Source organism: Sus scrofa, chromosome 1, assembly GCF_000003025.6.
Source record: "Sus scrofa isolate TJ Tabasco breed Duroc chromosome 1, Sscrofa11.1, whole genome shotgun sequence".
NCBI classification, from domain to species: domain Eukaryota; kingdom Metazoa; phylum Chordata; class Mammalia; order Artiodactyla; family Suidae; genus Sus; species Sus scrofa.
This window is the reverse complement of record NC_010443.5, coordinates 204,318,020-204,333,631: the sequence shown is the minus strand read 5'-3', so window position 1 is coordinate 204,333,631 and position 15,612 is coordinate 204,318,020. Positions and strand designations below refer to the sequence as shown.

At 39.1% G+C, this 15,612-nt stretch overlaps 1 protein-coding gene across 3 annotated transcripts in view; it reads left to right on the top strand.

The window, feature by feature from the left end:
- The window catches only part of ADAMTSL1 (ADAMTS like 1), a 1,007,583-nt gene that overhangs the window by 610,605 nt on the left and 381,366 nt on the right, over positions 1-15,612 (top strand). For all 3 annotated transcript variants that reach the window (XM_021074260.1, XM_021074267.1, XM_021074276.1), the window contains one exon: positions 2,180-2,225. In XM_021074260.1, the coding sequence (XP_020929919.1) occupies positions 2,180-2,225 (46 nt within the window). The remainder of the gene's footprint in view (positions 1-2,179; positions 2,226-15,612) is intronic.

The following is a 15,612-nucleotide window of genomic DNA, read 5'->3' as shown; positions in this document are numbered from 1 at the left end:
GCAGGAAATTTGTTGGCATCAACTAGATTAGTGTTAAGCATCTGTATCATGATAGCAGGAGACTTAGCCACTGGGACCAGGAGGACTTGAAGTTTATTAGCCCTTAGCCTGGGGCATTACTGGGCTGGGCACTGACAACCTAGTATCTCTTTCATTCTCCTTTTTTTTTTTAAATTAAATATTTATTTATTTATTTATTTATTTATTTATTTTAATTACTCAATGAATTTTATTACATTTATAGTTGTACAACAATCGTCACAACCAAATTTTATAGTATTTCCATCCCAAACCCTCAGTGCATCCCCCTACCCCCTAACCTGTCTCATTTGGAAACCATAAGTTTTTCAAAGTCTGTGAGTCAGTATCTGTTCTGCAAAGAAGTTCATTGTCATTCTCCTTTTTTCTGTGATTCTAAAGCCTGGCCAGCCCTTTGTCACATGTTATAGTTGAAGACACAGTTATATAGTCAATTCGGGACCTTTTTAAGGTGGCCTTTGTGTAATTGTACCTTCGGATGATATTTTATTTATGAGTACATTCTTGAGACCTAACACATATACTATCTAGCATTTCTTACACTGAATTATAATTATATGAGTACTTTTCTTAATAGCAAAGACCAAGTCATATTTCATCCCTCTTTATATCCCTAGAAGTAAATGCACTTCCCAGCATATAATAGGAGTTCAGTGGGCCTGTGTTGAACAAACAAGTGTATTGGGGTAGTAAAACATCATGGTTATAAGTATAAGCTCTGATGCCACATGGCCCATTTTCAAATCTCAACTCTACTACTCAATAGTTGTATGATTTTTGCAAGTTAATTAACCTCCCTAAGCTTCAATTTTCTCATCTGTAAAATGGGTATAATGCTAGTACCCTGTCCCCCAGGGTTCTTGAGAGGAGTCAATACACTAATACATATAACAAACTTAGAAATGTACCTGGAATTCCATAACTATTTGTTATTAGTAGAATCACTCTCTCAGAATTTCATATTATATTTTACTTCTCTCTTTTAAGTAAGTTATTTTGAAAAGAGCAGACAGAATACTGCTATTCTTAAGTGTCATCATTGAATGCTTAATCAAAAATTGATTGTTTTGGGGGAGTTCCCATTGTGGCTCAGTGGGTTATGATCCTGATTAGTATCCATGAGGATGCAGGTCTGATCCCTGGCCTTGCTCAGTGGCTTAAGGATCTGGCCTGTGTAGGCCAACAGCTGCAACTCTGATTTGACCCCTAGCCGGGGAATTTCCATATGCCATAGGAGTCGCCCTAAAAAGCAATAAAAAGATTGTTTTTATTCACAAGAATTCAGTAAAATAGAAACTCCCATGTATTGCTATTGGAAGTACGCAATGGCACAACTTTTATGGAGGGCAATTTGGCAATGTTTATCAAGAACCTTATAAATGGTCATTACCTTTAGTACAGTAATTCCCCTTCTAGAAACTTATCTCTCCTAAAGATATAGTCAAAAACTTGGATAAAACATAGCTTAAAATTTTTTAAGTGGAAAAAAAACAAGCTATAAAATTGTATATGATGTTATTTCCCCCACATTGGAAAGAAATTAATAAATCAAAATAAGAGTGATTATTTTTAGATGAGACAACTACAGGGGATTTTTCTTTCCTTTAGGGTCATCTTTCTTTTCTAAAACCCTTACAGTGAATATGGACTTTAGACAGGGACATCATTCTTTAAGAGTTATGACTTATGTCCTTAGATGTATAATTTTAAAGGACATGTTAAGGGACTTAACATTTATGTTAAGTTCCATTTTTTCCCATATTCAGGATCTAAGATCTATCATATTAGTGAAATCTATCTTTAGTTTTATACCAGAAATAATTGAGGGGATTCATTTAATATTAATATTTTTCAGAAAGTCTTGCACTAAAATTTATTTGATTAAATAAGAACTCACTATAAGTATTTATGGTGACAACTTTTGAGGCAAAATGTATGCTTAGTTTCAACCCTCATGGAGAAATTAATGTATGTGTACAACTTCCTTAGAACTGCTCAATTTAGCATTTAATACTCACTTCTGTAATAGCATACTCAGAAGAAAAGAGAGGCTCTTATATTGGTATTGAGAAAAATTATTTTTATAAGAATACAGTTCAAATTTTGGGCCTTTAATAGGTAATACTGATTTTTTTTCTAGGAGCTGTGAAGGAAGAAATATCCGATATCGAACATGCAGTAATGTGGTAAGTATTAAGTTTCTGTGATTGTGATAATGCATTTTCTAAGCACTGTATAATGCTAAGCAGTTTTATGTATCCTGAGCATAAATTAACCAATTGGTGTTTCACCAAGAGCTATTTATTTCACAGTATATGGATTATGCATGGGTATTTTTAATGCTCTGCAATACAAATTTTGATCATTTGGCTAGGAGGAAACTAGACTATTTCAAATCAAGGACGCTCTCCATTTCCTCTCTGCTTTCTGACTTCTCACATCTAGCTCTCTGGAGAATAAGGAAGAGAAATGACAAAATGGAAACCAGTTGTGTATCATGAAGTAGATATCAGTAAATCAGTCTCAGATTTGACAAATTCATTTTTTCACCAAATACTGTTCAACTACCACAAGATAAAAAGCATGTGGTCACTGTCCTAAAATATCTGTGTTATAGTAAGGGATGTAGAAGCAGAAGGCAGAGGGGTCCATAACCACATTCTAGGGCAAAATAGGGAAACTATTACAAGAGAGGGATAAAATTCTTGTGGGTTAAAAGCAGAGAGAAATTGGAAGGACCTTCAAGGATGTGAGGTAAGGTTAAGGAGGCTAAGAGGGCTGTGACTCTCCCAGGTTGGGTGGCAAAGTGTGACAACCTGTCCAGATCAAGGAGACATAATGGGCAGCTCTGGAGACAAGGATGGGTAGGATTGTGCTTAGCAGGATGGAAGAGGAGAACTGAAAGATATTTTGAGGTTATACCATGAACAGATTTGAATGTTAGGCTTCCATATTTATATTAGTTCGGTGAATAATAAAGGTCCCTGAGGTTATGGGGTGAGAGTATGACCTTTTAGAGCTTAACATTAGGAAGTTTAATTCCATGGTGCTGTGAGAGATGCACTGGAACAGGAAACAGGTGGGGGGCAGAAAGTAATGAGGGCTGAAATCAGGAGGAAATAGCCATAAGAGAGATCAAAATTAAGGTTACTCTGCAAGACTTAACAAGTGATTTAAGTTAGAGGGATGAGTTAAAGTGGGAATAAAAAAAGCAGAGGTATATACCTATTTGGATCTCTAGCACTTGCTGATCCCTTTGTTAGAGAAGTACTTTCTTCAATGTCTGCCTGTTAGGCATCTTTCTCATTCCAGTCTCAGCTCAAATACTGCCTCCTCAGAGGGATTTCCTTGGCCACCTTATCTAATGTAGTTGTCCCACTGCCCAGCCCTGTCACTCACAATAGTTAATAAATCACATTTTATTTTTTCCATAGCACTTTTTATACCAAAATTTATCTTATTTGATTATTTGTTTGTCTCCCCACTCTGGAACATAAACTCCATAAGGGCAGAGCCTCATTTACCTTGCCCATGCCTCATCCCCAATGCCTAGAACTGCCAACTTACATCAATTAAGCATATATTTGATATTTGTTAAATGCAAAATGAGTACCAGTCTTCTGGAAAAAAAGGTGAATGTCATTATCAGAAGTACAAACATTGGGAGGAAGTTTAGGAGAAGAAAACAGTCAACTGATTTAGAGACACTGTTGAGTTGAAAATGTGGGCTGGTCTTGTAGGTATGATATTCAACTAGGCTATAGAGATTCTGATCTAAGAAGATCAGGGCTCAAGCAATAGAAGCACAAGGTAAGAAATACAAAATTTAAAGATTTGGTAGCAGTCCTGTAGGTAGAGCAAACAGGATGAAGAGGAAAGGGAACTTCAAACCTTTTCTGTATTTAGAGAGAAAAATGACATGGTGAGAGGTAAGCCATCACAAGCACCAGGAGAGAGGTAGCAGAAGAAATAAGAGAGAATTCCTTACGATATTCTATGGGATAAATGTTGCCAAGAGGTTGAAGTCTGAAAAAGAAAAGAAAAAAAAAAGGCCATGGGGGAGCAATTTCTCTAGTGTATCTAGTGTATTAGGAATGAAATCAAGACCACGGTGGGTAAACCATATTAGTGAGGAAATGGAATTGATAGGTATAAATTTCTCATAAAGTCTTCACAGAAAAACATCATCATTTGTAAAGTCACAGAAAGGTGGGAGGGCATATTGTTTTGTTTGGTCATTTGTTTAAAATAAGAACCCCCTGAGAAATGGGTTAACCTGGAGGAAGAGATTGATGATAGATATGGGCACTTAAGGGTGTCCTTGATGTCACAGGTGCCTAAGGGTCTGGGGTGAGAAGAAGAGAAGGAATCTTGATAAAAAGAAGGGACAGTATTCCTAAAAAAGCAACAGAAGCAAATTGAGAAAGAAGAGATGAAGTTGTGGAAAGCTTTCAAGAAAAATGCTGAGGGTACTCATGATAAACAAGCTCAAGCTTCTCTAGGAGAAGTGTTCTAAGTCATCTCCTGAAAGCAAAGGAGGAAGTTGGGCTTGGGGCAGTAAGCACGAAGTCCTCACAGAGCCACTGTGGAAATTGAGTGGAAGCCAGCAAAGCAAAATAAAAGAACTGTTGGCAGCCAAGACGGCTGGACTGAAGTTAGAGAGCTTGCTATAACAGAGAACATGGTCAGGAGGGTATTAGGACTTAATCTGGCAATAGTGAGGTGTATAAGTAAAAGGAAAAAAGGACAGTGGAGGTGGCCTATGACCAGAATACAGATGAGATGAGAAAGACTAAAGTAAATGAACAGTATACATTTTTAAATGGCTGGCCTGAGACCATAAGGAACTAGAAGGCATGATAACTGGGAGTAGAAATAATTGCCCAATAGAAAATTTTGCTGAATTTGTTTCTTTATTTCCATTGAGAGCTCTGGGTGCCACTCACTGTCTTGTTTACACACACATCCCTCACTCAGCTGTTGACTGATTATAAAGATCAAGTAGCTGTGTGCTATTTTTACCTTTTAAAGATATGGTATCAGCAGAATTTATTTTAGTGATAGTACAGAAAACTTTTATGTTAATATACTATAGCTCATTGGTTTTCTTTATAATCCTTATTGTAGTGACAGATATCTTGGTATTAAAAACACATGATGTTATTAAAGAATCTCCTTAACTCCTATTACTTTTCTTGGTAGTTTTTAGAATAACTAGAAATGGTCCAAACTCTCCTAAGTAGATGAACGCCTATCGCATCAGGAGCAGATGACTGCCTACTCTTTTCTTAAGGCTTTTCAAAAACAGCCCACAAATTCCTTGCCATCATTATGAGCATTTCCATGGACGGATGCAGGCTAAGACTGACCTAACATTACTTAAAACCCATAACACGAGCCAGCTCTTTACAGCTTGTAGAATCAAACTGACACTGAATTTTTTATGAGAGCCCAGAGCCTTCAAGTAATTTGATGCTTATTTTTTTTTCCTTTCCTGGCTTTTGGCCATGACAGAAGCAACATTGCCAAAAAAATAAATGAAAAATTTCTTAAGAAAGAATCTTTTCATGATCACATTCCAATTTTCCAAACTAAAAAGTTCAGAACAATTCAATGAAACATTCCCCTTCTAGATACTTGTTTTGGAAAAACTTGAGGGCCTCTTGTTAGCTAAGCCTCTAAGGTCACTCCTTAATCCCTGGACAGCTTCCTAAAGTTCTTCTGAACCACTTCTCCTCCAAAGATTCGCTCGTTATTTCTATTCTTTGTACTTGCTACACATAACATTTCTTTGGGGTCTTGTTCCCCAGAACTTAGGAGGAGAAAGCATCTCCTCAGATGCCCATTTTTTTCTGGCTTACCTGAAATTTCAGCTCCCATACTTTTAAGTTTTCATTTTTAGTCCCTCTCTTATAACAATGTAAGAAAGTTAAAGTTCCCCTAATGTTTTCATGGTTCTTGGAGTCATGGTACCTTCTTAGACCATTTCAGGCTGGTCCAAGTAGACTATTTTCCTTCCTAAAGATGCAGCTCATCTAACCTTTCCCATTGGACAGTCCCTGCTCTCTTCTAGGAAAGTCATAAAAGGCTCTCTCTCTGAAAGAAAAGACTAAGGAGACTATTGGGATAAATGGTGGTGTGAACTAGCAGACCAATCAAAGGGGTCCTTAGGTATCTGACCCTCCTGACCTTCACAGAGGTCTCCTTAGGTTATATCTTCTATTTCTTCAAATCACACCTCAAATCTGAACCCCTTGATCTTAATTATATGTTATAATTTGACCTCCAAAGTTTAGTTTAGAGGAATGCCATGTTTCTCATAAACTACTTCTTAATCTTCACTAAAGTTGAGATTTAGGGACAGGAACCTCAACTAGCAACCTGATAGGCCAAGATGCCCATGGTAGCTGGTGGTGCTTTTAAGTTCTTTTTTTTTTTTCCATCTTTTTAGAGTTTTATTGAGGTGTAGTTGATTTACCCAGTTGTGATCATTTCTACTGTACAACAAAGTGATTCAGTGATACATGTACACATATCCATTCTCTTTCAGATTCTTTTCTCGCATAGATTATCACAAAACATTGGGTAGAGTTCTCTGTGCTATACAGTAGGTCCCCACTGGCCAGTCTTTCCATATACCTCAGTGTGCATATGCCAGTCTCAAACCCTGATCTATCCCTTCCCACATGCCTGTCCCCTTTGGTAAAGATAAGTTTTTGCAAAGTCTGAGTCTGTTTCTTCTGTGCAAATAAGTTTACTTGTATCCTATTTTTTTAGATTCCACATGTAAGTAATATCTTACGATGTTTGTCTTTCACTAACTTCACTTAGTATGATAATTTCTAAGTCCATCCATGTTGCTGCAAATGGCATTATTTCATTCTTTTTGTGGCTGAGTATTGTTCCATTGTACTACATTTTCTTTATCCATTCCTCTGTAAATGGACATTTATGTTGCTTCCATGTCTTGGCCATTATAAATAGTGCTGCAGTGAACATTGGGGTGCCTGTATCTTTTTGAATTATGGTTTTTCTTCAGATAGATGCCCAGGAGTAGGATGCTGGATCATATAGTAGTTCTATTTTTAGTTTTTGAGTTCTTTATCAAGATGCTATTACCCAGAGTTCCCGCTGTGGCACAGTAGGTTAAAGACCCAGCATTGCCATAGCTATGAGTTGGATTCTATCCCTAGTCTGGGAACTTTCACATTCTGCAAGTATAGCCAAAAAAAAAAAAAAAAAAAAAAAAAAAAAAAAAAAAAAATTTACTCCACTGTAACACTTTACTGTTCTTCAAAAACTATGTTTGCAAGACTACAGTTGGGAAACTACACTTCCATATATCTTTTAGAACTCTCAGGAAACGATCCTAAGTGGGGTGAAGTGGGTGGTCAGGGATTTCTGTCTTCTGAGGAAAGCTTTTGAAAAGCATTAAAAGCATTTTTAGCACATGGAGACAAAACATCATTCATTCATTCCAAGAATAATGGAGCACAAGCATAGTTCTCAGGCCTGAGGTACATTGGTGAATAAGTCCAAAACCTAGTTCTCCTAAAGCTTTCATTCTAATGGAGGAAGCCAGATTACAAACCAGCATACAGAAAAGTTATTTAAAGGAAAAATTATCAGGTCATAATCAGTGCTCTGCAGAGATTAAATGACCAGTGGCGATTTCAGATTGAAAGGTTGGGAAGTCCACCTGAGACATGACATTTGAATGACAAGAAGGAATGAGCTCTGGGAACATCAAAGGAAGAGTAAATCGGGGAGAAGAAATGTCTAGTGCAAAGGCTCTGAGAAGTGAAGGAACGTGGTGTATTCAAAGAAAGAAGAAAGCCCAGTATGGTTAGAGGATAATGTGCAAGGGGAAGCATATTAGAAGATTAAAAAAATAAAAATCATTATTTTAAGAAAAAGCAAAGCTGCAAGTAGACAGGAGCTAAATCATAGAGCATTATGGTTTAAGTGCAAAGGGGAACTACTGAGAATTTTAAGGTGGGAAAAATAACTTTTTAAAAATAGGTTTGGCTGCGGGATTACTCTGGAGACAGAGGGTGAAGAAGAGAGTGGAAGCAGAAATGCCAGTTTGGAGGCTACTTGAGCAGTTTCCATGAACACTCCTTGATGCTTGGACTGGAGCGGCTACTGGTGGGAAGATGTGGGCTATGTTTTAGAGGGAGAATGTCTTTTCCTAAGCCACTTTTGCTTCGCCCTCACTTTGATACAATCAACTTTTATGGTCTCCAGCATTGTTGGTTATGGAATGTTTTACGTGCAGCATTCCGACAAGAGACAAAAGCAGCAGCTGTGATGGCCAGAGAGGAAAGAATGATCCTGGGCCAGTTTATAATTTTGACGGCCTCTGTTTTTGCATCTAGACAATGAGAGGGTTGAACCGAATGATCTGAAAAATCCCTCCTAGCTATGAAATTCTGTAGTTCTTCAAAAATATTGTGATATCTGGGCAATACTAGAGTTGGATTTAAATGCAGACCAATGAAGATATCTATGTTGGTTTAGTAATGGGCAGTACTGCAGTGAAAAGATTTACAGCCAGCAAGAAGTAGAGTCAGAACAAAGAGAGCAATGTGGACAGGAGAAGCAGAGTTGTGTCTTTGCTGTAGACCTTGATCATCCATCTTAACCCGTGATTCTCATCATTGAGGCTATAAAGGTTCACGGCCTTCCCAGGGTTCTTCACATGGTTATTAACCATCAATATAAGACAAAATCCCATTTGACTCCTATGTGCATTTTTTATAGGTACTTTGTACAGCATAAATTCCGGGTACATTTGATGCTTTATGTCAGTAGTCAAATAGTAACTCATGGAAGGAATGAACATTCTGCTACTGGCCTTTTTTAGCCAGAATTTTATTAAAATTTTTGGAACAACATTCAGACCTATGAAATACCCCTGGAGTCTAGAGAGATGCTGTAGAAAATAATAACAACTTCAGGGAGTCAGAGAGTGAGCCTCCCTGCCAGGCCATTTTCCAGCTAAGAGGCATATCTAAGATCAGAAGGAGGATCAGTTTCTCATAATTGAGTCCTCATTCAAAAGCTGAAGACATGACATTGTGCTCTTTGTCAGGGCCATTCGTTTGTTCACTTGCTCACTTACTCATTCTCTTATTTAATTGTTCATATATATTAACCAATGTTTATTGAGCACCCACCTCTTATTCTGCATTAGGAATGTTAGGAGTTGCTGCTATCAGTGAAAAAACAGGTTACATGTCCTTTGGGAAATCCAGAGTCTAGTAGGAAAGACAAATACACAAACACAAAATTAATTGATGTGATAAACGCTATTAGCATGGAGGTAAACACAGTGTGCTAAAAGGTCTCAGCAGGACCACGCTATAAACACCATGCTTCTGAAACTGTGTGCAGGGAACACAGCAAGCCCCCAAGACTGCAGGGGAATATTTTAAATATTCAAGGGAAACCCAGAAATACTTGACATCTGATGGGCGATACATGACCTACCAGATCATGATGTACTTTTTCCTATGGGCATTCACTTTTATAAAAGGCAAGTACTTCGAGATGGTCAACATAGGGCAGGAAAGGAGGGTGGCATTTTCCAGTCTGATTTCAGACTTTGAGAATGTGTGCAGAGCCCAACAGGTACCCACATCCATCAGTAAGAAAACATATTTATTTAGGAATGAAACAAAATAGTAGTTTTCTTTCAAGTTACATATATTGTTTTTCCAATGGCCACTAAGTTGTTTGGACCTAACTACTTAATAACTGGAAATGTTAGGTAACCCTTTGGGCCTAGAGTTGCCATAAAAAAGATTACTGAGACATTAAAAGGACTGTGAACAGATGAAGTTTGGCAACTTCTATCACATGGTGGGCCTTCAACACCTACATTTGGTGAATCAATGACTGACATCCTAAATAAGGTGACACTTGAGCTGAGCCTCTCAAGATGGTGGGCTGCCATGACAGAGGGTAATGAAAAATGGGAGTGGAATTTGTTCAACAATTTCTTTTTTTTTTTTTTTTTTTTTTTTTTTTTTTTTTTTTTTTGTCTTTTTGCCATTTCTTGGGCCGCTCTTGCGGCATATGGAGGTTCCCAGGCTAGGGGTCGAATCAGAGCTGTAGTCACCGGCCTATGCCAGAGCCACAGAAACGTAGGATCCGAGCCGTGTCTGCAACCTACACCACAGCTCACGGCAAGGCCAGATCGTTAACCCACTGAGCAAGGGCAGGGACCGAACCCGCAGCCTCATGGTTCCTAGTCGGATTCGTTAACCACTGTGCCACGACGGGAACTCCTGTTCAACAATTTCTGCTGTGACCTACTATGTACCAGTCACCTTTTCTAGGCATTGGGGCATAATATTAATAGAGAGAGATAATCAAGGCCTCTGTTCTCATGAAGCTTATAGTCTAATAGGAGAAAGCATGTGATAAACAAGTAGAGAAAAGTGTGACAAAGTCAGAGAGTGAAAGACTATGAAGTAAATAAAGCAGGGTGATGGGGGAGGAGACTCCATATGAGGCTGTCAGAATATTCCCTCTGACATTGGGGTGACATTGGGGCCCTATCGGTATGGGCAAAGGGTGAGACCTGAAGTAGCCCAGTTTAGTTCAGGTCCTGCCAGGTCATTTTATGAGGCACAATACAAGGTCCATTGTGGGGAAAAAGGTGTTTACCTGTGCTGAAATATCTGAACTTACCCCCAAATGTCACTTTGCAAAGGTTACTCTTGGCTTCCACCAGGGGTGACAGACATTATTTGGAAGAGGACCAGAGGGTTTAGGGAAAGCTGTGTTGCTCTCATACCACTCAGTGTGTGTGTATCTTTCCTCCCTGGCCCAGAGCCAGTCAACCCCAGGCTAAAATCAATAAAAGGCAGTAGAGAGATTTCTTAATCTCAAGTAGGAAGTGTCTTAAGTAGTAAAGAAATTCTGAAGAAAAGATGTTGGTTTTTTCTAGATAAATGTTCAAAACCCACCCCCTGCTAGAGGGGGCTTCCCAAGCTCACCCTGGGTCTCCTGCATTGTTCCCTTGAGGCTGACTCAATGCTCTCCAAGCAGTGGACTGCCCCCCAAAAATAGGCTTCTTGTCTGAGCATCCATGGTTCCCTCTTTCCAACCCATCCAGCTGAAAAAGCAGGAATTTTCCTTGCACTCTAATCTTCTTGGAAGTTCTTTCTGTGGCATAAGGATCCAGTGTTATCTCTGTTGGGGCTCGAGTTTGATCCCCAGCTCAGCACACTGGGTTGAGGATCTGGCATTGTTGCAGCTGTGGTGTGGGTAAGAGCTGCCAGTCAGGTTTGATCCCTGGCCAAAAACTTCCATATGTCTTGGGTGTGGCTAAAAAAAAAAAAAAAAGCCCTCTAATCTTCACTGAGAAAGAACAGTATTCTCTTTTTAAAGTCTGGTAGGACATGTCTTTTCCAAGTAACTTTATTTTATTTATACCTTCATTACATTCATTTGCATAATAAATTTGGGCCAGGCTCTCCTGGCCTTTAGATTCCACATGGATGTGCATCTGGCCAGTCTCTAAGAGGCCATCAGGGTGATGGGGCAGGGGAGGGAAGAGTGATTCAAAGGACACTGTTTATTCTCAATCCCACAGATATAGAAGACTGAAAGCATCATTGTATAGCAGAAAGAACACAGGCTTTTCAGATTCCTGTCACTAAGTAATTATATGCTTTTAAAGAAAATTCCTTAACCTCTCTCATTCTCAGCTTTCCTACCTTTAAAAATATCCTTATACAAAGAATTGTTGTTAATTCAGTGTTTATGGCAGTTTGAAAATTGGAAACAAATGGAGAGGAGGCTGATTAAATATGTTGGTATGTCCATACCATGGAACACTATGCAATCATGAAAAAGAATAGGGCAGGTCTATAGGTAATAACCTATAAAGTTCTTCCAAGACATATTAAGTGTGAAATAGAGTAAGTTTAGAGTAATATCTTTAATATGATCTCAGCTAATTAAAAAAAAAATCCCTAAACTGAACTGTGTCTGATGTATCACAAGTCTTAAAGGATGCACATCAAACCAATCATGGTGATTAGGTATATATAAAATATAGAGAGATTTATATTTTTCTTTTTTATTTTATAGACTTTTATAAAGTTTTTTTTATTTTCTTATAGTGAATATGTGTTCTATTATTGGTATAATTTTTTTTTTCTTTTTACAGCCACATCTGAGGCATATGGAAGTTCCCAGGCTAGGGACTGAATCAGAGCTACAGCTCCAGCCACAGCCACAGCCACAGCAACACCAGATCCAATTGCATCCATGACCTACACTTCAGCTTGCAGCAATACTGGATCCCTAACCCACTGAGCTAAGCCAGGAATCAAACCTGCATCCTCACAGAGACCATGTTGGGTTCTCAACCTGCTGAGCCACAATGGGAACTCCAGTATAAACTTTTAAATACTTTAAAAATGAGTTTTGGGGTAAAATAAATCTAAAAGCCATTGAATATATATTTATTTTTTAAAACATTGGAAAAAATACTACCTCATAGAGTTTTTCTGAGGATTATATGAGAAATTAACCAAAAAGCCCTCAGCCCCAGTGCCTGGCTCAGTAGTGATGGCTCTGCTCTCCTTCAGCCCTTTTTTATCCACTTACCCCTTTCTGTGGCAAAGTACTCTTTCCAGCAGAACACTCTATTTTAAAAAATGTTAAAAATTTGATCACTTTAAATTTCTGACTGAAAATCACCTTACTGTATAGTACCATAGGGAACATCTCCCGGTTATTTTGCCAAATAACAGGTTCTGGGTATTTTATAACAAAAACATCAGACCTCATCTCTTGCAGAACTGCAGAATTATGCCCCTTTCTTTGGGTGAACTATAGAAAAACAGACTTTCTATAGACTGCCCTGTCCTTAAGGCTGGACAGTTAGGTCTCTGGCAGCAATAAAGCTTAGCTGTTCTTTGGCCAGACAAATACTTGGTTGGAATTGCTGTATATTCTCAGAAACGTATCCCAGAGGACCAATCAATATCCCCCATAACGAGTCTAGCTTACCACAAAGCTAGAATAAATGTGGAAGGAGACTCAGCTACTTGTAGGGCTTTGTGGTTTGTGTGTGTGTGTGTGTGTTTCCCTCCCCTTTTAACATTGAGAAGAATTGCCATTGCAGAAACTGAAGAATATTCTTTAGGGAACACACTTTCAAAAACATCCAAATTTCCCTGACTTGGGCTGCCCTTCTTTCTGTTTATGCTGAAATTAGATAAGAAGGGCAAATAACCTTTAGGAAGTAAGGAATGATTGATGACTTTTATTGTTTCTCTGAGGTCACAGACCCTTCTCCAACCTATGCTCACTAAGCTTGGGCCATCTTGCAAATGGTTTTATCTTTAAATGCAAGTCCATGGCATGCCATGTGGAGAACTGAAGGTTGATTTTGGTTCAAAACACACCATTTCTTTTTCAATGGTTTAACACTGAGCCTTCAGAACAATATTTGAAAATATTTGCAGCAATTATTCTGGGAAAAAACCCTCATATTTAATGACTAACTGTTTTATCATGTGTGGCATAAAGAAATAAACATTTTTTTTAATGATTCACAGATCCCTTCATTTGGTGGATCTGGTGAATGTAGATCGCTCTGCCGTGCTTGTTGCCAGGCAGCATGCCAAATTTAGGTTTTTTTTTTTACTCTTCAGCGGGTTGGGTCCTTCTGCTTTCCTTCTACTCCCCCCACCCCACCACCTCCTGGGCCTTCTCCTGACTGCTGTACACTTTTCTTTTTTCTTTTTTTTCTTTTCTCTCTTTTTAGGGCCGCACCTGAGGCTTATGGAGGTTCCCATGCTAGGGGTCACCACAGCCACAGCAATGCCAGATTTGAGCAGCGTCTGTGACCTATACCACGGTTCATGGCAATGCCAGATCTTTAACCACTGAGTGAGGCCCGGGATTGAACCCAAGTCCTCATGGATACTAGTCAGATTTGTTTCTGCTGAGCCAAGATGGGAACTCCTCTTTTCATTTTTAATGCTTTTCCTGACATGTCTTTATTGGACCCCTCCTACGTTCCCTTTCTCCCTTATGTGTTCTGTCTGTCTCAAACTGATGTTCCAGGGATGTCGTGTGAAAAACTCGACTCCATGGAAAGAACACAGACCCAGGGGCTCTGTCCTCATTCACCTTGGGGTTGGACAAGCTCTCCAGCTTCTCATTGCCTCATTTTCCTCCATCATGAAATGGAGTTGATAGGAATGGTCCCTTTAGGATCTTCCTTGCCAGAAATCAATGTGATCACATAAATGCATGGGAGACACTCCATATATTTTTGTTTTTTCTTCCACTTTACTCTGGCAAAGATCAGTAAGTGATAGTCTCACAGAAGATGAGGCCTATGGACACAGCTGCTCACAGCATCCCAACAGCATTAAAGACTTTCTTCTGGGAGTTCCTGTCATGGCTCAACAGACACGAATCTGGACTAATAACCATGAGGTTGTGGGTACCATCCCTGGCCTCGCTCAGTCGGTTAAGGATCTGGCGTTGCCATGAGCTGTGGTGTGGGTCGCAGATGTGGCTTGGATTCCGTGTGGCTGTGGCTGTGGCGTAGGCCGGCAGCTGTAGCTCTGATTTGACCCCTAGCCTGGGAACGTCCATATGCTGGGGATGTGGCTCTAAAAAGCAAAAAAAAAAAAAAAAAACTTTCTTCTAGAACAGCTGGACTCTCCAGTTAAGGAGACTTTCACTCTTGTCCATAACTCAAGGTACTATGAAGAGCTCCCAATTTGGAGGGAGGACATAAAGGGAAATATATTGTTGCAAGTGACTGCTCCTTGGCTTCCTTCTGGTATATTTAAAAGTGCATAGATTTTTTCTTTTCTCCCTACATTGGTCACAGTTTGTTCTAAGCCAGCACTGTCCCACTGTCAAAAGGCATGTTGACAAGAATTCATAAATAGCATTTGAGTGATAGAAGTTGGCTTTTCTGAATAAAAGAGTCACACAGAGTTCCAGTTCACACATGTGATACTGACTGATAAGAAATCAAAGGGCCTCATATAATAGCTTTGTTCTTTGCATGTGGATCAATAGCCAATGTGAAGCTGTTAGCATGAATAGAAGCCCTCCTTGGTCAACCCAGAATTGGTTTCCTTCAGTATTGTCATGATGGGTTGCCTTACTGAAACTTTCTGAGGAAAAAGCTCAGCTGGACCTTTGACAGATATGTGTCTTGTTATTAATGTACTGGCTTCAGAGATTTTTGAAGGAGAGAAAAAGCCTCCATCAGTCAGCTGATAAAGAAGAATAAAGGCTGGAGCCATCTTTTGCTATAGTGTTGGGATTTATGAGATTGATACTAGCTGCTCTGAGCCCCATTTTCCAGCTCGCTTCATGACCTTTGCAAACAGCTTGAACCTCTGTATGCCATAGTCCTTTTTATTGAATATGACTGGTACATTGATCTTACACCTCAAAGGGATCCTGGAAAAGTTGTAGGTTTTCAGGATGTTAAAATTAGAAAGGAACTGTTATATTCTGGGTATCTGTCATGTGCCAGGCATGGGGCTAGTTACTTTCCAATCCCCAATTCTTTTA